At 38.7% G+C, this 27,500-nt stretch overlaps 2 protein-coding genes across 2 annotated transcripts in view; one reads left to right on the forward strand and one right to left on the reverse strand.

Moving 5' to 3' along the window:
- Positions 1-426: 426 nt before the first annotated feature.
- sox8a (SRY-box transcription factor 8a) lies at positions 427-7,568 on the reverse strand. The gene is made up of 3 exons (XM_084433581.1): positions 6,003-7,568; positions 4,289-4,509; positions 427-1,617 (listed from the first exon to the last, which is right to left on the reverse strand). The coding sequence occupies exons 1-3, from the start codon at positions 6,380-6,382 to the stop codon at positions 1,040-1,042; spliced, it is 1,179 nt and encodes a 392-aa protein (XP_084289707.1). The 5' UTR covers positions 6,383-7,568; the 3' UTR covers positions 427-1,039.
- Positions 7,568-27,500, forward strand: part of lmf1 (lipase maturation factor 1) — a 43,547-nt gene continuing 23,614 nt past the window's right edge. Inside the window, exons 1-5 of the mRNA XM_084433582.1 lie at positions 7,568-7,798; positions 8,693-9,002; positions 10,930-10,940; positions 15,754-15,902; positions 26,350-26,415. Of these exons, the coding sequence (XP_084289708.1) occupies positions 7,579-7,798; positions 8,693-9,002; positions 10,930-10,940; positions 15,754-15,902; positions 26,350-26,415 (756 nt within the window). The 5' untranslated portion in view covers positions 7,568-7,578. The remainder of the gene's footprint in view (positions 7,799-8,692; positions 9,003-10,929; positions 10,941-15,753; positions 15,903-26,349; positions 26,416-27,500) is intronic.

Raw genomic sequence — 27,500 nt, forward strand, 5'->3', positions numbered from 1 at the left:
ACCCACACCCATCTGCTTTAAAATCACTGGCTCATTTCCACAGCATGAACAACTTATTCTCCTCCATTTATGCATTTTCTGCTGCTTTTGTTGCTGTTTATCCAAATAGCCGAGGCTCCGTCTGTTCTTGCGCTCTTCTCTCATGTAACGGCATTGGTAATGATTTTCTGCTTTGTATTTGTTTTGTTCCCTCCCTTAATTAATGTCTCTTTTATAATGAAAACAAAGAGCCCTTTGAGACGCTGTCATTCAGAATCAGCCTTCTCTCTTTTCTGCTCTCCCTCGCTGTTTCTTGGCTTTGCAAACACGCATCTCTCCAATATTTGGATTAAACTCACATAGTAGCTTCATTTCGGACTCTAATCTGAGTTATCTTTGCTATAGCTCGACGGGGCTTTCTCGACAGTAAAGACATCAGGCAGAAGTGCACATTCATTCATGTTACATTTTTATTGCATTTAGCAAAAAAAAAAACAAATCCATGATTGCATTTAAATAGCGTATTGAATATTGACAACAGAAATGGCATCTCACTCCCAAAAAACGAACAAAAATCCCCAAACAAAAACACTTTTATCCAGACCATAGTATAAACAAAACACGTTCAATATTGAAAAGTGAACCCAAAATGGTAAGGAAAATCGGTAACACTGTACAATAAGGTTGCATTTGTTAACATTAGTTAGAATGAAATGAAAATCTCCTAAAGCATTAGTCAATGGTGATTTAAACATTATTAAAATCCAAAGTTGTATTTGTTAACATTTGTTAATGAACTAACATGAACAAACACTAACTAAACAACTAACTAAAAGTTAATAAATGCTTTAAAATACATATATTGCTCATTGTTAGTTCATGTGAGCTAATGCATTGACTAATGTTAACAAATGAGACCTTTGTAAAGTGTTTCCAGAAAATCTAAAGGTCAAAAGTGACTAGAAAAGTCTATGAAATGGCAAAATAAAACATAAAGTATCAGCAAAAAACGGATTGTCCAGAGCATCGTCTATAAAGTCCCATAATTCCCCCGATGGCATCAGGGCCGCGTTAAAGTCGTGTAAACCGGTTGCTCCCAGTTTGCACTGGGACTGTGAGTTGGACTGGACAAACTGTTGAGAACGGGAGTCACATACGACCTTCTGGAGAAGTGGGAGTACGGATATTGATAAATGCCAGCGGGATACCCGGAGAATGTGGTGAAGTACGTTGAGTTCTGCATGTCGGGACAGTCGCTCAGTTCAGATTGGGTCGGCGACCCGTGAGACTCTCCGTAATGAGAAGGACTCAATTGTTCAGTTTTAATGAGCGGTCTTTGATGGCTGTGTGAAGATGTGGACGGTGACCCGGACGGCTTGTTCCACGCCGGGACGGTGCCGTGATGGTGATAGGACACGCTGAAACCGTTGCTCTCGGACGGGCCGTTCAGCGGCAGGTACTGGTCGAACTCGCGCACGTCGAACGGGCCCATGCTGCCGATGACGTCGCTGCTGAGCTCAGAGATGTCCAGATTGCTGAAGTCGATGTTCTGTCTTGTGTTCTCCGTCACACGCTTCGCGCTCTGATGCTGATCGGACTTCGGGGTGGTCGGAGGCGTCGGAGGCCCGTGGGCTTGAACTGGGGCGGAAATAACAAATATGGTTTGTTGGGTTGAGTTAGTAGTATAGTGGTCGACCGATATATCGCCAAGATCGATATATCGGCCGATATTGGCATACATTTATGTATAGGTTCATTCAGCAATAATAAGTAATATTTGTGGAAATTCCAACTGGGATGGAAACATCATATACGTTTTTTCGGGTTGAGTTTGAAAAAAATAAACATGCATATATTATAGTGGTCGACCGATATATCGGCCGATATTCTGCATTTTTTTATCATTTTGTTTGGCCGATTTGCATGTTGTATTCATATCAGAAACTGTAAAAAGTGTTAACCTGCAACTGTAACTTTAAAGAGCTGTTTTTCACTTAATTTTACTGGCATAAATTAATGTTTAGGTTAATTCAGAAATATGAAATAATAATTTTGGAGATTCCAACTGGGATGGAAACATCATATACGTTTTTTCGGGTTGAGTTGGAAAAAAATAAACATGCATATATTATAGTGGTCGACCGATATATCGGCCGATATTCTGCATTTTTTTATCATTTTGTTTGGCCGATTTGCATGTTGTATTCATATCAGAAACTGTAAAAAGTGTTAACCTGCAACTGTAACTTTAAAGAGCTGTTTTTTTTTTTACCTCATTTTACTGGCATAATTTAATGTTTAGGTTAATTCAGCAATAATAAATAGTATTTTTGGAGATTCCAACTGGGATGGAAACATCAAATATGTTTTGTTTGGTTGAGTTGTAAAAAAATAAACATGCATATATTATAGTGGTCGACCGATATATCGGTCGATATTTGGCATTTTTTAATCATTTTGTTTGGCCGATTTGTATGTTGTATTAATGTCATAAACTGTAAAAAGTGTTAACCTGCAACTGTAACCTTAAAGAGCTGTTTTTCACTTAATTTTATTGGCATAAATTAGGTTAATTCAGCAATTTTAAATAATAATTTTGGAGATTCCAACTGGGATGGAAACATCATATACGTTTTTTCGGGTTGAGTTGTAAAAAAATAAACATGCATATATTATAGTGGTCGACCGATATATCGGCCGATATTCTGCATTTTTTTATCATTTTGTTTGGCCGATTTGCATGTTGTATTCATATCAGAAACTGTAAAAAGTGTTAACCTGCAACTGTAACTTTAAAGAGCTGTTTTTTTTTTTACCTCATTTTACTGGCATAATTTAATGTTTAGGTTAATTCAGCAATAATAAATAGTATTTTTGGAGATTCCAACTGGGATGGAAACATCAAATATGTTTTGTTTGGTTGAGTTGTAAAAAAATAAACATGCATATATTATAGTGGTCGACCGATATATCGGTCGATATTTGGCATTTTTTAATCATTTTGTTTGGCCGATTTGTATGTTGTATTAATGTCATAAACTGTAAAAAGTGTTAACCTGCAACTGTAACCTTAAAGAGCTGTTTTTCACTTAATTTTATTGGCATAAATTAGGTTAATTCAGCAATTTTAAATAATAATTTTGGAGATTCCAACTGGGATGGAAACATCATATACGTTTTTTCGGGTTGAGTTGGAAAAAAATAAACATGCATATATTATAGTGGTCGACCGATATATCGGCAGATATTTGGCATTTTTTAATCATTTTGTTTGGCCGATTTGTATGTTGTATTAATGTCATAAACTGTAAAAAGTGTTAATGTGTAATTGTAACCTTAAAGAGCTGTTTTTCACTTAATTGTATTGGCATAAATTAATGTTTAGGTTCATTCAGCAATATTAAATAGTATTTTGGGAGCTTCCAACTGGGATGGAAACATCAAATAAGTTTTTTTGGATTGAGTTGGAAAAAAATAAACATGCATATAGTATAGTGGTATATATCAAGACCGATATATCTTCCGATATTTGCCACCTTTCAAATATTCTGTAGATGTGTATTTCATATTCATATATACACTGTAAAACATGGTAACCTGCAATTATTACATTAAAGAGCTGTTTTTATTTAATTTTTATTACTTCCTTTTTATTCATATATGTTTGTTTATTAAAAATACTAAAGTAGGATTACAAAATCACAAAAAATTTCATTTACTTTACAGATTTGTTTTTTTATCAAGTAAGTTCTATTTTTTTTCATATAATTTTATTTTTAAATGATATTTCTAATTCTATATTATTTATATAATATAATTTTGTATATTATATATGATAACTAATTCTATATTAAATATATAAGTATATAGTTCTAATTTACTGAAAATAAATAGAATTTTAGCAAATGTTAAAAATATTATTTATTATTGCTGAATCAACCTAAATACATTCATTTATTCCAACAAAATTCATTTTTATAGGTTAAAGTGAGTAAAAAAACAACAATCTCGGCTTTAAATCGGCCATCAGCTCTTGTAGATATTGGCATCTGCAATCAAAAAATCAATATCGGTCCACTGTACATGTACTGTACTTACTATTGGGTTAGGACTAGTGTTTGGTTTATTTAAGGGTAAATTGCATGTTATTATGCATCATTTATAGTTATTACTATAGTAACTACATGTAAATATGTAACACTGTCAAATAAAGTGTTACCGAAATTAGTATTGATCCCAACAGTTACATTTAGTTAAAGTACTAGCCTGAATTGCTGCTTTCCAGGACAGTGGATTAGGCATAACTCACCTCCATGATTGTGCATCCCTCTCGCTCCCGCTTCCATCTTGTACATGTGATCCGAGGGATGCTGGATCTTCTCAGCTCCCGGCTCCAGCTCACCCTGACCCGGCTTCAGGCTCTTCCGTCTCCGAGGCTGGTACTTATAATCCGGATAGTCCTTCTTGTGCTGGACTCGCAGTCTCTCGGCCTCCTCCACAAACGGCCTCTTCTCGCTCTCCGAGAGCAGCCTGGACAATCCGAGGGAAAGAGTACGACATTAAAGCAACTGTGTGGGAAAGCATTTCAGATCCGGATTTAGATGTTAGCTGGTTTCTAAGCTGGTGCAGATGTTCTTGGTCCAGCTATAAAACAGAGCAACTACACATTTATTCCTTTAAACTGAGTCAGTTTGACTAGCAGCCACTGTCGCTAACACAAGCACTATTCCCAGCAGTGACTAGCACACATTCGATTAGCCTCTAGTGCTTTCGCTAACTCTTTACAGTGAGGTTCCCTGTGGTGACAAGTAACTAGCATCCTTGTTACATGTAGTTACCATAGTAATAACTATAAATGATGCATAATTACATGCAACTAACCCTCAACCAAACCCTTTTCTTAACCCTAAACCTATAGTAAGTACATGCAGTTAATTATTCGGTACTTTAATGTATAATTACACTGTAACACAGACACCTTAAAACAAAGTGTAACCCTTTAGTGTGACGTAGTTACATTGTACTTACTCAAATAAGTACTGAGTAATATTAATTAACAACATGTACTTACTATTGAGTTAGTTACTTTTAATTATGCATAATTTCGTGTTATTATAGTCTGTAGTAACGTGTAACTATTATATAAATGAAGTGTTACCAGTAACTATTCGATGTGTTACTGAGAACAAATTGCATAGTTCTGTTGTTCTGTTCTGTATGCTGAATTATTGCTCGCACCTCTTCCAGTTTTAATAACCAGATTATTATTATTAAATATCTGGTCCTGTATGAGAAATTAGGGTTACACTTTATTTTAAGGTGTCTTTGTTACACTGTAAATCTAGTTACACTGGCGTTTGGTTGAGGGTTAGTTGCATGTAATTATGCATAATTTATAGTTATTACTAGTAACTACATGTAACATATGTAACACTGTAACATGAAGTGTTACCGAAATTAGTATTGATCCCAACAGTTACATTTTGTTAAATTACTAGTCTGAATTGCTGCTTTATAGTTCAATTAAAATCATACTAAGATTGAACATTTAGTGTACAATACAAGTCTATTTAATAATAACTCCTGTATCTAATACAATGCTATCTGATACACTGTAAAAGGTTACTTGTTACTTTAAAGAGCCTGATTTAACCCATAAAATGAGTTGTGTTGGTATAAACCTATTTAGATTGATTCAGTGATGTTGAATGATGTAAAACCAGTTAATGTCTGTCTATCTATCTATCTATCTATCTATCTATCTATCTATCTATCTATCTATCTATCTATCTATCTATCTATCTATCTATCTATCCATCCATCCATCCATCCATCCATCCATCCATCTATCCATCTATCTTAATTTAGATATCACCATTTAGGATAGGCTACTAGTAACACAAGTAGTTAAGGAGTGCATGCCATGCACGAGCCGATACTAATGCAGTAGTTTAATAACTCTTTGTGTAAGTAGGCCTACATAATGTGCATAATGTCATGTAAAATGTGACCCGTGCACGAACCTCCATAACTTGCCCAGGGTCTTGCTGAGCTCTGCGTTGTGGAGGTGCGGGTACTGATCCGCGAGCTTCCTGCGCGCCGCCTGCGCCCACACCATAAACGCGTTCATCGGTCTCTTCACGTGCGGCTTGTCCTTCAGAGACCTGATCCCCTGCATCGGCATCGGCACCAGGGACCAGTCGTAGCCTTTGAGGACCTGCGACACGGCATCTCGAATACACGGTGGGAAACGCGCGTCTTCCTCGCTGTCCGCGCGCTCGCCGGTGCCGGTTCGCGCGCCTTGTTCATCGGACACGGATGGAGAAGACGGTGAATCCGAGTCCGCATCTCCAATAAAAGAGCTTTCGGTCCCAGAACTAGTTTTATCCGGCTCCTTTGACATTTTTAAAATCCTCTCTGAGCTCTGAAGATGCGCAATAACACGAGCGTAACTTTCCGCGCAGCGCGCGCTCGCGTTAGTTATCCCAGATAAACCTGTTGATTTCTTGGTTTCTTGAATCTGCGTCGATCAACACTGGCGGAGCAATTGGCAATATTTCACAACTTGTTGGTGTGTGTGTGTGAGAGAGAAGTTTTTGTGAGGCTTCTGTACTCTCGCGCTCCTCCTTCTCTCCTCTCATTGGCGGAGAAGCTTTTGCGCAACCTCTCCAATTGGTCTGTGCAGTGCATCAGCAACTTTTTCAGTTAATTGAACATAATTGACTAACAAATTACACCGTAATGCCATAACTGCTCATGGGTTCCCCGAATAATCCAATTTTCGCCCACTGTATTTTATGAAAACACTTGCAGGCTAACTTAATAAACCTGACTTGAATAAAACACTAAATAAATTATCTATGTTGTTCCATAATCCACTGCACAAATAATTTCTATATTTTTGATATAGCTGTTGTGTAAACAACAAGTGAACACAGTAAAACAACACATAAGGAGGATTTGAACTCAAAGTTTGAACTTTGTTTATTTGTCATGAAGTTGTTTTAAATGTTAAATACAAGCTGTTACGTACAATATGTATGTAAACAGCATATTTACTAAATTGTGCAGTAAAGTTTAATGTGATGGCATATTTGTTTTTTGACAACCCCGTAGTGTTTTTGACAACATGCCCCGATAAAGGTCAACATACGTTAAAAAAAGTGTATTTTTTTCTTCTTCTGGGCAATAAGGATGGAAATGTAATGTGCAATAGCTTTTTGTAGCACACACACACACACACACACACACACACACACACACACACACACACACACACACACACACACACACACATTATATAGACACTTAAGTTAGATGCGATTAATCGACAGTGTTATAAACATCAATTTAGCTTTCGTTTTAGATTTTAAACTTTAGATTTCAAACTTCTAACCACCTGAACTATGGAATACTACTTTAGCTCTTGTCACACGGGCAACAGTTTTTATTTAAATAATTATTACCAAGTCGAGTAGAACAGCCTAAACAAACTTACAGAAGCTCAGTCTGAAGGTTGTGTTGGCAGAGGCGCATTGTCCTCTGATTGGTCGGTCCGCTGCGCGTGATATCATACGCATGCGCAGAACATTCCGAAAAATGGCGTCCTCCAGTGAGAACCCTGAGAACAGCGAAAGTTTCCTAAGAAAGCGACGTGGAAACCCGCTCGTTCCCGACAGTCTTTCACACGACAGCTGCAGCGAGACAGCGCAAGACGAAGACAAGACCAAATATGACAAGAAAGTGTGTGTATCGATACAGACCGGGACCTACTGGCTCACGCGCATCGCCCTTCTGCGAGCCATTGCTTTCATCTACTGTGAGTCTGACAGGTGGCCACTCTACAGGAGGCGGTTGCTAGGAGACCAGACACAATTAGTTACATCACTTAGTTACAATTACTGATCTGTGCACACTGGATATGTGTGCAACTCATTACAAGTAACTTGAGTTACGGTATCAGATTACCTTTTCAAGTAACTAGTATAGTAATGCATTACTTTTAAAATTTACAACAAAATATCTGAGTTACTTTTTCAAACAAGTAACACAAGTTACTTTGTTTTCCCATTTATTGACTGACAGCTCTATTGTCCCCATGTTGAGACAACTGGAAGTGCAGAGGCGTGTGAAAACATGATGGTTATTGATTCAATATTCCTCAAAATGAATAAAATCAGTGATATGCAGAATCAGAATACTATGCAAACCTCCAATAACTAAATATGTCAAATCAACAATACATTTTTATGCACTTTATTGTCCAATGTACTTGCTTCTGACCTTCGATGATTCAGTGAAACCATAAGCAAAAAGATTCTTTAGATTTTTTTTGTTTTTATTGGTAAAGTAAGTGTTAAACTTTCTTCTCCTGCATCTATTCTTCCGTTATCCAGAACCACAGCAACACAGCTGAAAGGTTTGCTCGTGAATTTGCATTTCCTTCAGCCTGAGGATTATTATTTCACTTTTGGTGTGAAAGGGTCTTTACATTCGCCCAAAAATATAACTTTTTGTTATAAAAAAAAACAAGCCCAGGTGAAAAAAAAGTAACACATAAAAAAAAGAAAAAAAAAGTAACGCAATTAGTTACTTTTTAAGGGAGTAACGCAATATTGTAATGCATTACTTTTCAAAGTAACTTTCCCCAACACTGGATGTAAGTTTAAAGTGTGTGTATAGTAACTGGAGTGTGAAATCATATGCTTTCTAGTCGTGGCTTTCACTGTGGCTTACAACCAGAACAAGCAGCTGATTGGTGGGAAAGGCCTGATGCCCTGCAAGGATTACCTGAGGAGCGTCAAGAGATATGTGGGGGGCAAGATTGGCACCGCGGCCCTGGCATACACTCCCTCAGTCCTCTGGCTAATGGACTGGACTGACATGGATGCCAACCTGGATGGCATCGCTCTGGCGGGAATGGCACTTTCAGGGTTTGTCCTGCTCATGGGAAGTGCCAATATGATCATTATGGGAATACTGTGGATCCTGTACCATTCTATTGTGAATGTCGGACAGCTTTGGTGAGCACACACACACACACACACACACACACACACACTCACTCACTTACTCAATCACACACACACACTCACTCAGTCAGTCATCTTCATTTATATAGCGCTTTTATATATATAGCTCACTCACTCAGTCACTCACTCATACACACACACAAACACACACACACACACACACACACACACACACACACACACACACACACACACACACACACACACACACACACACACACACACACTCACTCAGTCACTCACTCATACACACACACAAACACACACACACACACACACACACACACACACACACACACACACACACACACACACACACACACACACACACACACACACACACACACACACTCAGTCATCTTCATTTATATAGCGCTTTTATATATATAGCTCACACACACACTCACTCACGCACGCACGCACGCACTCACTCACTCACGCACGCACGCACGCCCGCACTCACTCACTCACTCACTCACTCACTCACTCACTCACTCACTCACTCACTCACTCACTCACTCACTCACTCACTCACTCACTCACTCAGTCACTCACTCATACACACACACAACACACACACACACACACACACACACACACACACACACACACACACACTCACTCAGTCATCTTCATTTATATAACGCTTTTATATATATAGCTCACTCACTCACTCACTCACTCATACACACACACACACACACACACTCACTCAGTCATCTTCATTTATATAGCGCTTTTATATATATAGCTCACGCACGCACGCACTCCCTCACTCACTCACTCACTCACTCACTCACTCAATCACTCACTCACTCACTCACTCACTCACTCACTCACTCACTCACTCACTCACTCACTCACACAAACACACACACACACACACACACACACACACACACACACACACACACACACACACACACACACACACACACACACTCACTCAGTCACTCACTCATACACACACACAAACACACACACACACACACACACACACACACACACACACTCACTCAGTCATCTTCATTTATATAACGCTTTTATATATATATAGCTCACTCACTCACTCACTCATACACACACACACACACTCACTCAGTCATCTTCATTTATATAGCGCTTTTATATATATAGCTCACACACACACTCACTCACGCATGCACGCACTCACTCACTCACGCACGCACGCACTCACTCACTCACTCACTCACTCACTCACTCACTCACTCACTCACTCACGCACGCACGCACGCACGCACGCACGCACGCACGCACGCACGCACTCACTCACTCACGCACTCACTCACTCACTCACTCACTCACTCACTCACTCACTCACTCACTCACTCACTCACTCACTCACTCACTCACTCACTCACTCACTCACTCACTCACTCACACTCACGCACGCACGCACGCACGCACTCACTCACTCACGCACGCACGCACGCACGCACGCACTCACGCACTCACTCACTCACTCACTCACTCACTCACTCACTCACTCACTCACTCACTCACTCACTCACTCACTCACTCACTCACTCACTCACTCACTCACACTCACTCACTCACTCACTCACTCACTCACTCACTCACGCACTCACTCACTCACTCACTCACTCACTCACTCACATAATTATGACAAAAAATTTACTGTTAAAATTAAGTCGAAATTGACAAAAAACAATGACACAAAAAGTCAAAACTATAAGTAATTATGACCAAAAATTATAATTATGACTTTGTCATAACTTTGAGTTTTTATCTCATAATTTAGACTTTTATCTCATAATTATGACTCACGAGTTATGATTTATCAAAGCGTGTTTTTTATGTGAAATGTGTTGAAAATAGGTTAATTAATAAATTAGAATTTAATCTCATATATTTCTCTTTTCTTCCTCTCCTCCAGGTACTCTTTTGGTGAGTAAACATCTCTTTGATTTCTAGTCGCAGAATCCTCATAGAACACGTGGATGTGAGTTTTCATGAATTATTGGAAGTCAGGAGTACACCAGAGCCTCTTCTCCCAGAATTCCCTTCAGTGTTTAGAGTTTATATGTGGGATCTGCACAAGTGTGACCGATTGAGGCTTAGAAGCTGATTCATCTGAACTCTTACCCCAGTGTTTTACCTCATCACACTAACCACATCTGTGATCGGCCACTTGAAATCCTCCATCCCACCAAAATCCAAATTCCCCAGATAAACAAGAAAGCCACAAATGGGCTCAATTGGCCAATCAGGTTTTCATTTAGAGCCATTGTTGAATGGAAGACAAGAACATGTTTTTTCATTTATATATGAATATTTATTGTGTTTTATACACCAGTTTTGTCATTTAAAGCCGTTCCTGATTTTAGGGATCAATCCAAGTGCATGTAACAGTGTGATGCCACTGTAATGGATTTCAGATGATTATAAATCTTTATACATTTTTAATAGTAGTCACACCAGAGATGTCACACTACATCAATATGGTCAATTGATCAATATTAATTGATGCATCGATCATACATGGATGTATGTTTATACAGTAAGGAAAATAAGTATTTGAACACCCTGCTATTTTGCAAGTTCTCCCACTTGGAAATCATGGAGGGGTCTGAAATTGTCATCGTAGGTGCATGTCCACTGTGAGAGACATAATCTAAAAGAAAAAATCCAGAAATCACAATATATGATTTTTTAACTATTTATTTGTATGATACAGCTGCAAATAAGTATTTGAACACCTGTCTATCAGCTAGAATTCTGACCCTCAAAGACCTGTTAGTCTGCCTTTAAAATGTCCACCTCCACTCCATTTATTATCCTAAATTAGATGCACCTGTTTGAGGTCGTTAGCTGCATAAAGACACCTGTCCACCCCATACAATCAGTAAGAATCCAACTACTAACATGGCCAAGACCAAAGAGCTGTCCAAAGACACTAGAGACAAAATTGTACACCTCCACAAGGCTGGAAAGGGCTATGGGGAAATTGCCAAGCAGCTTGGTGAAAAAAGGTCCACTGTTGGAGCAATCATTAGAAAATGGAAGAAGCTAAACATGACTGTCAATCTCCCTCGGACTGGGGCTCCATGCAGATCTCACCTCGTGGGGTCTCAATGATCCTAAGAAAGGTGAGAAATCAGCCCAGAACTACACGGGAGGAGCTGGTCAATGACCTGAAAAGAGCTGGGACCACCGTTTCCAAGGTTACTGTTGGTAATACACTAAGACGTCATGGTTTGAAATCATGCATGGCACGGAAGGTTCCCCTGCTTAAACCAGCACATGTCAAGGCCCGTCTTAAGTTTGCCAATGACCATTTGGATGATCCAGAGGAGTCATGGGAGAAAGTCATGTGGTCAGATGAGACCAAAATAGAACTTTTTGGTCATAATTCCACTAAACGTGTTTGGAGGAAGAAGAATGATGAGTACCATCCCAAGAACACCATCCCTACTGTGAAGCATGGGGGTGGTAGCATCATGCTTTGGGGGTGTTTTTCTGCACATGGGACAGGGCGACTGCACTGTATTAAGGAGAGGATGACCGGGGCCATGTATTGCGAGATTTTGGGCAACAACCTCCTTCCCTCAGTTAGAGCATTGAAGATGGGTCTTGGCTGGGTCTTCCAACATGACAATGACCCGAAGCACACAGCCAGGATAACCAAGGAGTGGCTCTGTAAGAAGCATATCAAGGTTCTGGCGTGGCCTAGCCAGTCTCCAGACCTAAACCCAATAGAGAATCTTTGGAGGGAGCTCAAACTCCGTGTTTCTCAGCGACAGCCCAGAAACCTGATTGATCTAGAGGAGATCTGTGTGGAGGAGTGGGCCAAAATCCCTCCTGCAGTGTGTGCAAACCTGGTGAAAAACTACAGGAAACGTTTGACCTCTGGAATTGCAAACAAAGGCTACTGTACCAAATATTAACATTGATTTTCTCAGGTGTTCAAATACTTATTTGCAGCTGTATCATACAAATAAATAGTTAAAAAATCATACATTGTGATTTCTGGATTTTTTTTTTTTAGATTATGTCTCTCACAGTGGACATGCACCTACGATGACAATTTCAGACCCCTCCATGATTTCTAAGTGGGAGAACTTGCAAAATAGCAGGGTGTTCAAATACTTATTTTCCTCACTGTATGTACATGCTATATGTAGGTTGCATTTGTGAGTTCATTAAAATGGAACTGGTTGTGTAAAATAGAAACGTGATATTGATCTGAATCCAAGCAAATTGTAATCATATTGCTATGGAAGCTTGTTTTCCGTCACAGAATAAAAAGTAAAAAACGTAATTGCGACTTTTTATCTCGCAATTCTGACTTTATTTCTCAAAAATGCATGTTTGTATCTCGCAATTCTGACACAAGTTGCAATTGTGTGTTATAAAGTCCGAAATATGAGATTTAAACATGCATTTTTGAGAAATAAAGTCAGAATTGCATGATATAAAGTTGCAATTGTGTGTTATAAAGTCAGAATTATGAGATTTAAACATGCATTTTTGAGAAATAAAGTCAGAATTGCATCATATAAAGTTGCAATTGTGTGTTATAAAGTCCGAATTATGAGATTTAAACATGCATTTTTGAGAAATAAAGTCAGAATTGCATCATATAAAGTTGCAATTGTGTGTTATAAAGTCTGAATTATGAGATTTAAGCATGCATTTTTGAGATATAAAGTCAGAATTGCATGATTTAAAGTTGCAATTGTGTTATAAAGTCCGAATTATGAGATTTAAACATGCATTTTTGAGAAATAAGGTCAATTCTGAGGAAAAATGTCACAATTGCAACTATTTCTCGCAATTCTGAGAAATAAAGTCAGAACTGTGAGATGTAAACTTGCAATTGTGAGATAAAAAGTTGTAAATATCTTTTAAAATGTTTTGTTCTGTGGCGGAAACAAGCTTCCGTACTGTATATCGCAGCATTTGTTTGAGGTCTCGTATCACTGGCTGAGAGAGTGTGTTTACAGCTCTAATACATGCACATAGTTTCATTTTGTCACATTTCTATGAACAGTAACTTTAGTGTGAGTGTTAAAATTTAAATTTTATTTGGATAGGAGTGCCATGCAAAAAAAAAAAAAAAAAGGTCTCATAACTCCTGTTGAGTCCAGTTAGGAGTAAACTAAATTAAGTGCAAAGAGAACATCTCAAATATGCAGAATCTTCTGTTCTCATCCCAAGACTCAAAATCCAATCAGCGGAGCTGCAGATGTGATGAATTATTCACTCCCAAACCAAAAGAAATGTTCCTAGAAATCTGATTAGGGGGTGTAAAAATAGTGCGGAGAAACTGGAGCGACATCTTCTGTGTGTGCGAGATTAATGTGAGCATCTCCAAAACCTGATGATGCATTTGTGCCTTAAACTCTGAAGCCTAGAAGAGATCGTGGCAAAACATTATGATTGCATCTCATTGATTCCAGATGAAACCTCTCTAAACACTTCGTTCTCCGTTCATTTGTGGCACTCTCACATTCTCAGCATGGAGTGGTTCTCTAAGGAGAAGTTTAGGTGCGAGTCATTTAGAGATTTGAAGTGAATTGCTTTGATTTGTTTGTCTTTTTAAATCAGCAGAAACACACACGACTGGTGTTTTTAATCCAGGTTTGATTATTCCGTAACTAAGGTTCGTTAGTTAACATGAACTAAGAATGAACTGCACTTCTACAGCATTTATTAATCTTAGTACACACACACACACACACACACACACACACACACACACACACACACACACACACACACACACACACACACACACACACACACACACACACACACACACACACACACACTCTCTCTCTCTCTCTCTCTCTCTCTCTCTCTCTCTCACACACACACACACACAAACACACACTCTCTCTCTCTCTCACTCACACACACACACACACACACACTCTCTCTCTCTCTCTCTCACACACACTCACGCCTCTCTGGTCCATTGAAATGGCAAAATAAAACACAGCCCATTACTGATAAACATCTGCATACAATCAGATGCAACTTTAATATATCACTGTAAAAAACACTGCCTTCTGACTAACAGATCTCATATCTCATAACTGAAATCTTGGAATATCAGATTTATTAGATTATTAGATCAGGAACGGAGCATGTGGAATCATTCAGATTCATAAGCAGCTCTTGCTGATCACGCTGGGTTTGTGTTTCAGCAAGAACATGACAGCGCAATCTTGTGTTTTATTATTGTGGGTGTTTCATCTAGAGCTGCACGATACTGAAGAAAAATGCGATATGCGATACGATAATGCTTAAAGTGTGTCAAATAAACTTAAATTATCTTTAACATATATTTACAATTATATAACCTACACGTGTTTCACATTCTTTTAGTGGCAAGAAAACACCCCTAAACTTCTGCCAGTGAACATCAGTGTTTTACTGTATATCAGAAGTGTTATTTTAACATCAGTGTACACCTCGGGGTTCAGGGGTTCAGGTTATCCTACATTAGAGTTATTAAACAACACAAACTGAATAATCAAATGTAAAAATAAAACACTGCTTAGTTTTCACTGTATGAATTAAATATATCCTGATTCTTATTAAAGCTACAAAAGTTATTCAGCCGAGAGTGAGGGATTTACTCTGTCTTTTGTTCAAGTTGCAATATATACATTTGCGGTATTTGGATAATTCCTATATATTGTGCAGCCCTAGTTTCATCAGTGTGTGTGTGTGTGTGTGTGTGTGTGTTCAGGTTGGGAAAGCCAGCTTCTGGAAACAGGTTTCCTCGGGATCTTCTTGTGTCCGCTGTGGAGTTTGTCCCAGATGCCTCGTCTCTGTCCGCCTTCACGGATCAGCATCTGGACCTTTCGCTGGCTCATCGTTCGCATCATGCTGGGAGCGGTCAGTACACACACACACACACACACACACACACACACACACACACACACACACACACACACACACACACACACACACACACACACACACACACACACACACACACACACACACACACACACACACACACACACTCGCACTCACACACTAAATTTTTTTACTTTAGTTTGGTAACAATATTACACATGATACGTGTGAGTAGTTAAGACTTCATCTTCATCTACCTGAAAAAATCATGTAAAATCCCCGAATTTATTTTAGTCATAATGAATTTTATATTTTTAGTGAAATATGCTTTTTAATTTTTAAGTTGACTCTCAAAACTGTGTGAATTCGAGTGAATGGAAATGAGCAGTTTATATCTGACTTTGAGTTATAGTGTATAATAATAGTGCAGTCATATCCTCCAGGGACCCAGGAACAGACTTTTGTCCTCTGTTGTGGACAAAAACAGCATACATGTCACATCATACATCATGTGTGTGTGTCCTGATGTCCTGTAAAGAGCAGATTCAGGGCTTTTCAGAGAGTTTCACAATGACAACTGCGTCTCTTTGGACTTTAAAAATTACTGACATGAATTTTGTGATAATCTTATGGAAATATGATAATATATTGTAATTATCATTTAAATCTGACACATTTTTTAATTGTTTGTCATAAATAAACATCTCAGGAAAAATGTTATGGGGTTTCAAATCAAAATATGACTTTCTGTTACGAAACAAGACATCGATTTCATGCATGTCCACTGTAGAGACACCAGGACTTAAATCATGTTTATCAGGCATTTTGGGAGACATAACAAGTGAATAATACCTATGAAATATTAGATATTATTATGAAAATATTGCCAATTACTACTCCCCTTATTACCCTTATAGAACCCCTCCTTGAACTGCCACCTTACCGTGGTGGAGGGATTTGAGTACCCGAAGGATCCTAGGAGCTATGTTGTCTGGGGCTATATGCCCCTGGTAGGGTCTCCCAAGGCAAACAGGTCCTAGGTGACGGGTCAGACTAAGAGCGGTTCAGAAACCCTTATGATGACAATAAATTCAAGGACCGTGATGTCACCCGGCATGGCGCAGCCGGGGCCCCACCCTGGAGCCAGGCCCGGGGTTGGGGCTCGTATGCGAGCGTCTGGTGGTCGGGCCTCCCCCATGGGGCCCAGCCGGGCTCAGCCCGAAGGAGCGACGTGGGGCCGCCCTCCTGCGGGCTCACCACCTACAGTAAGGGGCCGGTGCGTAGTGGATCGGGCGGCAGTCGAAGCCTCGACGACCCGATCCCTGGACACGGAAACTAGCTCTAGGGACGTGGAATGTCACCTCTCTGGCAGGGAAGGAGCCTGAGATTGTGCGTGAGGTTCAGAGGTTCCGGCTAGAGATAGTCGGGATCACCTCCACGCACGGCTTGGGCTCTGGAACCACACTCCTTGAGAGAGGATGGACTTTTTACCACTCTGGAGTTGCCCAGAGGCGGCGGGCTGGTGTGGGTTTGCTTATAGCCCCCCAGCTCAGCCGCCATGTGTTGGAGTTCACCCCGGTGAACGAGAGGGTCGCTTCCCTGCCCCTTAGGGTCGGGGATAGGTCTCTCACTGTCGTGTGCGCCTATGGGCCAAACAGCAGTGTAGAGTACCCGGCCTTCTTGGGGTCTCTGGGAGGGGTGCTGGAAAGTGCTCTGACTGGGGACTCCGTCGTTCTACTGGGGAACTTCAACGCCCACGTGGGCAGCGACAGTGACACCTGGAGGGGCGTGATTGGGAGGAACGGCCCCCCTGATCTGAACCCGAGTGGTGTTCTGTTATTGGACTTCTGTGCTAGTTACAGCTTGTCCATAACGAACACCATGTTCAAGCATAAGGGTGTCCATCAGTGCACATGGCACCAGGACACCCTAGGCCGGAGGTCAGTGATCGACTTTGTGGTCGTTTCATCTGACCTCCGGCCGTATGTCTTGGACACTCGGGTGAAGAGAGGGGTGGCGCTGTCAACTGATCACCACCTGGTGGTGAGTTGGATCCGATGGCGGGGGAGGAAGCTGGACAGACTCGGCAGACCCAAACGTACTGTGAGGGTCTGTTGGGAACGTTTGGCCGAATCCCCTGTCAGAGAGATCTTTAACTTCCACTTCCGGCAGAGCTTCGACCGGATCCCGAGGGAGTCTGGAGATATTGAGTCTGAGTGGACCATGTTCTCCACCTCCATTGTCGACGCGGCCACTCGGAGCTGTGGCCGTAAGGTCTCCAGTGCCTGTCGAGGTGGCAATCCCCGAACCCGGTGGTGGACACCGGAAGTAAGGGATGCCGTAAAGCTGAAGAAGGAGTCCTATCAGGCCTGGCTGGCTTGTGGGACTCCTGAGGCAGCTGACGGGTACCGACAGGCCAAGAGGACTGCGGCCCGGGTGGTTGTGGAGGCAAAAAAATCGGGCCTGGGAGGAGTTCGGTGAGGCCATGGAGAAGGACTACCGGTCGGCCTCGAAGAGATTCTGGCAAACCGTCCGGTGCCTCAGGAGGGGGAAGCAGTGCCCTACCAATGCTGTTTTCAGTGGAGGTGGGCAGCTGTTGACCTCGACTGGGGATGTAATCGGACGGTGGAAGGAAGACTTCGAGGATCTCCTCAATCCCACCGACACGTCTTCCATTGAGGAAGCAGAGGCTGGGGGCTCGGAGGTGTAGTCAAGAAACTCCTCGGTGGCAAGGCACCGGGGGTGGATGAGATCCGCCCCAAGTACCTCAAGTCTCTGGATGAATCATCTTTTTACAAAGTTTGGTATATAAAATCCTGAAACATAAAAATTGATTGATTATTATTATTTCTTTTAAATCCATTGTTTTTGCCTATTCATGTATATTCATGTTTTTTTTTTTTTTTTATAAAACTGAGTCCTGGTGTTCTCTACAGAGGACATAACATATGAATAAAATATAATTTTTCAAAAATGATATTTATAATTTTTTTCCCTATGCTCTAAGCAATGTAATGACACGAGAAAATACTAAATTCACAAAACGTTTCTGGGTCTCAGGAGGATATATGGGGAATAAAGCACACGCCGTCAGACGACTTCTGTCTGGGTTTTTTACGGCTCTGCGACCGGCTCATAACTATTGTCTGCCAGAGGACCGAGGTTTTCCATGTAGATGAAAATGTTTTTCCAATTAGCGCCGTAAATGAGGAGGAATGGGGAAGGCGAGCTGCACGTTCGGGTAAAGGAGGCCAAGAATATAATTGCCTTTAAGTGCTTACAACTGTAAAAACCCTGAGGCCGTTTCCCCTCAGACTCACCAATACAGCAAATGAATGAAACTAAAGCAAACGCTGGTGTAATAGTGATGATTATCAGTCATCTCTCCTCAGATTATCAGTCATCTCTCCTCAGATTATCAGTCATCTCTCCTCAGATTATCAGTCATCTCCTCAGATTCCTCCGCGTCTGCGAGTGTTGATGATGTAGTTTTAGTTTAGGCCCTGTGAGATGTGTGGCTGATTAGTTTGGTTTGCAATTAGCAAGACATTATTTATTAATATGAAATGGATTAAAGTCTCTTCTGCTCACAGAGGCTGCGTTTATTTGATCAAAAATGCAGTAAAATTGTGAAATATTTTTACAATTTAAAATAACTGTTTTCTATGTGAATAATACAGTAAAGTGTAATTTATTCCTGTGATCAAATCTGAATTTTCAGCATCATTACTCCAGTCTTCAGTGTCACATGATCCTCCAGAAATCATTCTAATATGATGATTTGATGCTCAAGACACATTTATGATTATTATCAGTGATGAATATTAATAAAAAAAAAGAATTGAATACTTTTATTCAGCAAAGATGCATTAAATTGATCAAAAGTGACATCAAAGACATTTATCATGTGACAAAATAAATCAAATAAATGCGTTTCTTTTGAACTTTCTATTCATCAACGAATCCTGAAAAATAATATGCATCAGTTTCCACAAATATCTGAAGCAGCGCGACTGTTTTCAACACTGATAATAATCATAAATGTTTCTTGATCATCAAATCATCATATTAGAATGATTTGTGAAGGATCATGTGACACTGAAGACTGGAGTAATGATGCTGAAAATTCAGCTTTGATCACAGGAATAAATTACAGTTTAACATATATTCACATAATTATAAAAATATGAAAAAATGTTACTGCATTTTTGATCAAATAAATGCAGCCTTGGAGAGCAGAAGAGACTTTTTTCAAAAAAAAATAAAAATGTATGGTTTGAAAAAACAAAAACATGTTTTGTTTTTTCAAACCATGAAATAAACGTAATTATTTCAGTATTTTGAGCGGTGGTGTAGTTGTGCATTGCATGCTGGATCCTCGTTCTGAACCGACACACATCTGCGGAGGTCAGTTGCACAAGCTCATGCTTTAATCCGCCAAGTGCTTGTTTCTCAGTGTTTTAACAGCGCTATTAAATCACAACTGTTGTGGTAAAAGCTTCATTAGCACAAACTCCTCGCAGTAATTTGCTGCGCTCGCCAAATGACCAAAGTGTTGTTAGCGTTTCACAAGTTGTTCTCTCTTCCGAGAAGCAGTGAAGCGAACGCCAGCGGTTCATGGATGTGTTCTGCTCAAGGTCTCAGTGGCCAAGCTGTCGTTCACCATCACTTCTTTTCTTCTTCTCAGCAAGGGAGGTTTTCCAGCACACATCAAAGAGTCCTTCATCTCCAGCTCGGGTTTCTGACTGGACTTGCGGTTCGCACCGTTCCCTCGACTCCACACATGCATTATCTGTCGCAGAGTTATTTTTGATAGTTGCTTCGTGTTTGTCGGGATTCTTTCACTTAGAGACTGAAGTTCACACATTCCACCAGGAGTCAAACCGCTCGTGTTGGAAACGTTCTCGAGCGTTTTCCCCTCCATCTGTTCATATTCATAAGCCTTCGCCTTGAAGATTCGGCTGAAGCCATTGCTTAAAAATGCACTTAATAGATATATCTAAATAAGGTTATTAATGAAGACTAAATCAACTAAAATAGTGCAGATAATCTAGACCAGATCAGGAGAACATAATTAGAGATTTTATGCCTGTCAGTTCATCTCTAATTGCCTTTCAATTTAAATTAAGTAGATATTATTAAATTAATTTAAAATTAATTACATCTTTTTTTTTTCTTCTTTTAAAATAAATAAATATTAAATTAATTTAAAATTTAAATAAAATAAAATAAAATAACTTTATTATTATTTTATTAATTTTAATTAATTACATTTTATTTTATTTTATTTTATTTTATTTTATTTTGTTTTATTTTGTTTTATTTTGTTTTATTTTATTATTTTATTATTTTATTATTTTATTATTTTATTATTTTATATTTTATATTATATATTATATATATATATATATATATATATATTTTTTTTTTTTTTTTTTTATTGGATGCTGAAACCGTTTAAAGTCAGCCAATGTGTGAATTATTAGAGTTTTTACTTTAGGAACCCGACTCTATTACTTACTTAGTTAATAAATAATGACAGCATTAAAGGGGTGGTTGATTATGATTTGACTTTTCTAACTGTAGTTAGTGTGTAATGTTGCTGTTTGAGTATAAACAACATCTGCAAAGTTACAACGCTCAAAGCTCAGAGCAAAGGGAGATATTTGCTTTTAAAGAAATGGCTTTTTAAGGACTACAACAAACGGCTGGTAGAGACTACACCACATTCCTCCCGGGTTAGTGACATCACCAACCCTAGAATTTACATAAACCCCGCCCCCTGAACACGATTTATAGATTATCATGACAGAATATGCTAATCAGTGACTAGAAGATAACTACACATCAGCTACATAAATTCATCAACTAACCATTCAGAAATGTCCTGTTGCTTCTACATGTTGTCACTTCTTCTCGAGTCTCTCCATCATTGTCTGACTCCGGTTTGAACATAAAAGGCTAAACGTTATTGAAATGTTCAAGTGTGTGTCTGTGTGAGGTAAAAGAACATGAGCTCTTGAAGCTCCGCCCCCCTGTGCCGGGAGCAGCAGCTCATTTGCATTTAAAGGAACAGACACAAAATGGTGCGTTTTTGTTCACCCTCAAAAAGCGACAATTTTAACATGCTATATACAAATATCTGTGGGGTATTTTAGGCTAAAACTTCAGACACACACTCTGGGGACATCAGAGACTTATTTTACATCTTTTGAAAAGGGCATTATACCACCCCTTTAAAATCTGCAGTTTTTTTATCAAAATAAAAACTGAAAAATAGAAAAAGGCCATTCTGGTATAAAACTCTCACTTTTCACTGTAATTATTTTCTAATGAATAAGAGAACATTCCACATTACAGAAGTCAAACGGCTTGTGAAAGGGGTTTCAGTCATTCCAGACTTCACTATTACAACTGACTATCCAAGTCCATTAAATGAAGCATTCATAATCCACATTTATTCTTAACCCACTTAAGCAGATTGCATTATTGTCTGGGCAGCTCAGATAACTTTTAAGTGAACTGCACTTAAATATTACATTAACCTCAGATTATTTTTGCATAGATTTTTTTGTAGTTGCTGTTGTTGCAAGTATTACAGTGCTATGCATAAGTTTAGACACCCATGCTAAAGTTGACTAAAAAGAGGAATAAAAAATCATCTTTTGGAAATTGAACTTAATGCCTTAATTTAAAAAATTAGGAAAAATCCAACCTTTAAGGACACCAGTTTTCTTTGTGAATGAATAATGTATCGTAAATAAATAAATGTTCTTCCTTAAAATACATGGTGCATAAGTTTGGACACCCCTATGTTAAATTCCCATAGAGGCAGGCAGATTTTTATTTTTAAGAATTTTTTTTATTTTTTGTTTAGGATACTATGCATCCTGATAAAGTTCCCTTGGCCTTTGGAATTAAAATAGCCCCACATCATCACATAGCCTTCGCCATACCTAGAGATTGGCATGGAGTACTTTCCATAAGATCATCTCTCAATGCAAATCAAACTAGCTTTTAGGCTAACTGAAATAAAACCATGCCAATCTCTAGGTATGGTGAAGGCTATGTGATGATGTGGGGCTATTTTAATTCCAAAGGCCAAGGGAACTTTATCAGGATGCATAGTATCCTGGATCCATGAAGTAACTGGTCTTTAAAAATAAAAATCTGCCTGCCTCTATGGGAATTTAACATAGGGGTGTCCAAACTTATGCACCATGTATTTTAAGGAAGAACATTTATTTATTTACGATACATTATTCATTCACAAAGAAAACTGGTGTCCTTAAAGGTTGGATTTTTCCTAATTTTTTAAATTAAGGCATTAAGTTCAATTTCCAAAAGATGATTTTTTATTCCTCTTTTTAGTCAACTTTAGCATGGGTGTATTCACTTATGCATAGCACTGTATTTATTATTATTTTTTATTAGAAATGAGTTGATAAATGAAATGCACTTAATGTTGAACATATGTTTATTGTGATATAGGATGAATCTAATATCATGTGGGCGATTCACTTGTAAATATGAAGCATTACTTTCCTGGTCTTTGACATTTCCACAAATACTCTTAATTGTTGAACCAGTGTGGTTCGAGCGCCAGAGGAGTGACCATGTGACTGCTTAGTTTCTAGTTACTATAGCAGTTATAGTTAATCAGCGAGTTCGATCATTGTACATATGGGAAACACATCCCAGATTTGGTCCAGAATGTGTTTTAGGTGCATTTGGTTATTATTTTTCATGCACGGATTACATAAAACACAGTTTTGGAAGAGACATTGAACGTTGCTTTAGTAAACCCAAATGTGCCTCCTGTTTTCATGCACATTTCTCCTGTTTCAGGCGTTCTGTGTGTGTGTGTGTGTGTGTGTGTGTGTGTGTGTGTGTGTGTGTGTGTGTGTGTGTGTTGGACGTTTCCTCTCTGGGATAGTTGGCAGGAGCTCCTGGCGTTCCTCAAGGCTGTGTCAGGCTTGGGCAAGAGCAACTCTCTCTGGCTTCTCTGGCTACTGTCAGCTAAACTTTTATACAAGTGATTTGCAGCGAACAGAAGTTAATGACTTTTTAATTTAAACTGTAAGCGAGCGCCCATCTGATAGCATGGCCGAACCGTCTGGTCGAACCCCCGTCACGTGCACCTGTGGGCTTTGGTTTGTACAGTAACACTGGTCTCATGCATGACTGACATTAATTACCTGGAATTAAATTGAGAGTTATTGAAATGAGAAGAAACCGGGCGTTTCTGTTCTGCTGTAAGACGTTGCTTCATATGAGGGATTGGAGTTGCTGCATGCAACATATTCTACATTAGATGTGCATTTTGAACGATTTTGATTTTAATTTTTGCTCATTTTAGTTTGCTTTAACGGCGATGATTTAAAGAGGATGAATTTGGACACAAAATGCATTAACTTTTATCTAAATCATCATTGTATTGCATTGCATTACATGTTTTCAAACTACAGAGCTTTGATCATAAAACTAAGCATTTAATATCATCTCACTAAGACATATTATTGACACATATTGATATTTATATGCATTTTACATCAGCTATACTGAATCAGCGTACAATCGCTTCTTTTAATAATCCATCGCATTCAAAACAGTGTATCATTCAGATACTATTATAGTATTAATATTTTAAATAAGTGTTTATTTTAATATTTTCCTGTATCATTTTAATTTTAAAAGTTTTAGTCATTTTATTAGATGTTTTTGACATTTTAAATATATATATAATTTGTATCAATTTATTTTTGAAGTTATTGTAGTACATCGTAAACCTAAATGAAAATAAGAAATGCTGCCTAGGCAACTATAGCTGTTTTTGTGCATTTATTTTGGTAAACATTCATTTTATTTCAAGTCACATGTTTTGAATGGTTTTAGTTATCTATAATAACCCTGATTCAGAAGCACATCTCAGTGTTGAGCCGAACCAATGAGGAAACGAGACATTTAGAAACCAAAATAGTCCATTTTGTTATGCAGCTTATGGCACTTTGAATAAAATTATAAAATTAATGAATTTCAATATTTAATTTTTAAGCCACTAAGCTAAAATGAATACTGATGTTAAGTGCATAAATGCCTGAAAATGTCAGTTTATTTGTTGCATGTATCATCTCAAAAAAGCCAAAATGCCTCTTATAAATGGGAATAAATGACCGATTCCCTAATGATCGGGATCGACTTATCATGTTAAAGTGATTTTAATCTAATTCACATGTAATTTAGACAAATAAGTGAATATAAGCGTTGAATTGCTGTCATTAAAGCAGTGTGACGGCGGAGCTCTTAATGCTGGCTTTATTTATTGGCCAGCTGATCGTGGGAGTCGCTCATTTTCACATTAGTGCAATCGCATTTTAGGAAGCTAACACTCATTCCAAGGTTCCTTATTACATTATCCTTAATGACATAAATGCAAGAATGCGCTTGATAAGCAGTGAGAGTTACTGAGGCGGTGGCTTCTCCTTCTGGGATGTGAACGCTTGAGAATGATCCGACTGTTCCCACATGGATCCCGCACTAAATGTTACATGTGTTTGGATTTCCTGGTTGAGCTGGTACTGGGAGATCCAGATCACCGCAGGTTTAGAGAAACAGATGTCAGCACTTAAACTGTTCAGATCTGCCAGCATTAATACATCTGACGGGGAGAGTTTTCTTTGCATTCATGATGTAGTTCTTAAAGGGACAGGCCAACCAAAATGAACAACTTATTATTTTACTCTCATGTTGTTCTAAAACTGCATGATGACTTTTTCTGACTTACTAAACTGGGAAATCTTTACTGATTTTAGTAAAATTAATATTGTTAGGAATATTTCATCTGGACAGAAGCAGGTTTACTTGATTATCATACATCATTTATTAGAAAAATCATCAGTATTAAATATGATCTTGATTTATTTGTTCATCTCTCAGTCATCATTGCATTGCATTGCATTATATGTTTTAAAACTACAGAGCTTTGATCATAAAACTAAGTGTTTAAATAAAATCTTACTAATATTATTGGCAGATTTTGATATTTACATGTATTTTATATCAGTATCTGCTTTACTGTTATAAGGATCTCATTGATTTACATTACAAGCATCAGAATTTCATCACTTTTTGTCCATATAAATATCAGCATCTGCAGCAAATTTCATATTTTTTGCTCGGTTTGAGTCTCTGAATAAAATTGAGCAGTTTTTTCCCCTCCACTGTATCATACTATATGAGCCATAACATAATTTCATATCTCAGGCTGGGATGTAAAGTGTTATTGTAGATTGTTTATTGCCTATCAGTATAAGTAATTGTCTTTTTGAATGCATTTGTTCTTCATTGTATGAATGTGCAGATGTTAACAGAAAGAGTCATTTACAGTATATATAAATTTCATATTAGCTAAATGCCATTGAAATATGATCTTGTAAATGTGTGTTGATTGCGTTGTCCTTATGTGTGTGTGTTTCTGCAGGGTTTGATCAAGATTCGAGGCGACCGGTGCTGGACGGATCTCACATGCATGGACTATCATTACGAGGTGCGATCGCATTTCTCTGGTCTCTCTATTCTTAGTTTGTTCATATGAAGCTTCATCAAAAAGCTTCGTCCGTGAAGCAAAAACAGTTTGTCAAGACAAAACCTTGAGAGCCTGAAGTTAAAAGAGGTTTTAAAAGCTTAAAGTTTGAAGAACTTTGATGTAGTTTTGAAACTTGAATTGTAAAGCCCATACAGTCTGATATATGGATGGATGGATGGATAGATAGATAGATATATGGATGGATGGATGGACGGATGAATGGATGAATGGATGGATGGATGGATAGATAGATAGATAGATAGATAGATAGATAGATAGATAGATAGATGGATGGATATATATGGATGGATGGATGGATGGATGGATGGATGGATAGATGGATGGATATATGGATGGATGGATGGATGGATGGATGGATGGATGATAGATAGATAGATGGATGGATGGATGGATGGATGGATAGATAGATGGATAGATGGATAGATGGATGGATGGATGGATATATGGATGGACGGATGGATGAATGGATGGATAGATAGATAGATAGATAGATAGATAGATAGATATACGGATGGATGGATGGATGGATGGATGGATGAATGGATAGATAGATAGATAGATAGATAGATAGATAGATAGATGGATGGATGGATGGATGGATGGATGGATGGATGGATGGATGGATGGATGATAGATAGATGGATGGATATATGGATGGATGGATGGATAGATGGATAGATAGATGGATGGATATATGGATGGATGGATATGGATGGATGGATGGATGGATGGATAGATGGATGGATATATGGATGGATGGATGGATGGATGGATGGATGATAGATAGATGGATGGATGATAGATAGATGGATGGATGGATGGATGGATGGATGGATGGATAGATAGATGGATGGATAGATGGACAGATAGATGGATGGATGGATGGATGGATGGATGGATGGATGGATGGATGGATATATGGATGGACGGATGGATGAATGGATGAATGGATGAATGGATAGATAGATAGATAGATAGATAGATATACGGATGGATGGATGGATGAATGGATAGATAGATAGATA

The sequence above is a fragment of the Rutilus rutilus genome, assembly GCF_951802725.1.
Source record: "Rutilus rutilus genome assembly, chromosome: 16".
NCBI classification, from domain to species: domain Eukaryota; kingdom Metazoa; phylum Chordata; class Actinopteri; order Cypriniformes; family Leuciscidae; genus Rutilus; species Rutilus rutilus.

Excerpts from the sequence above, each read along its gene's own strand:
- sox8a (XM_084433581.1), bottom strand. The coding sequence starts at position 6,382 with ATGTCAAAGGAGCCGGATAAAACTAGTTCTGGGACCGAAAGCTCTTTT. Across the intron at positions 4,510-6,002 it reads ACCCTGGGCAAGTTATGGAG|GCTGCTCTCGGAGAGCGAGA; the intron begins GTTCGTGCACGG and ends CGGATTGTCCAG. Across the intron at positions 1,618-4,288 it reads AGGGATGCACAATCATGGAG|TTCAAGCCCACGGGCCTCCG; the intron begins GTGAGTTATGCC and ends TTTCCGCCCCAG.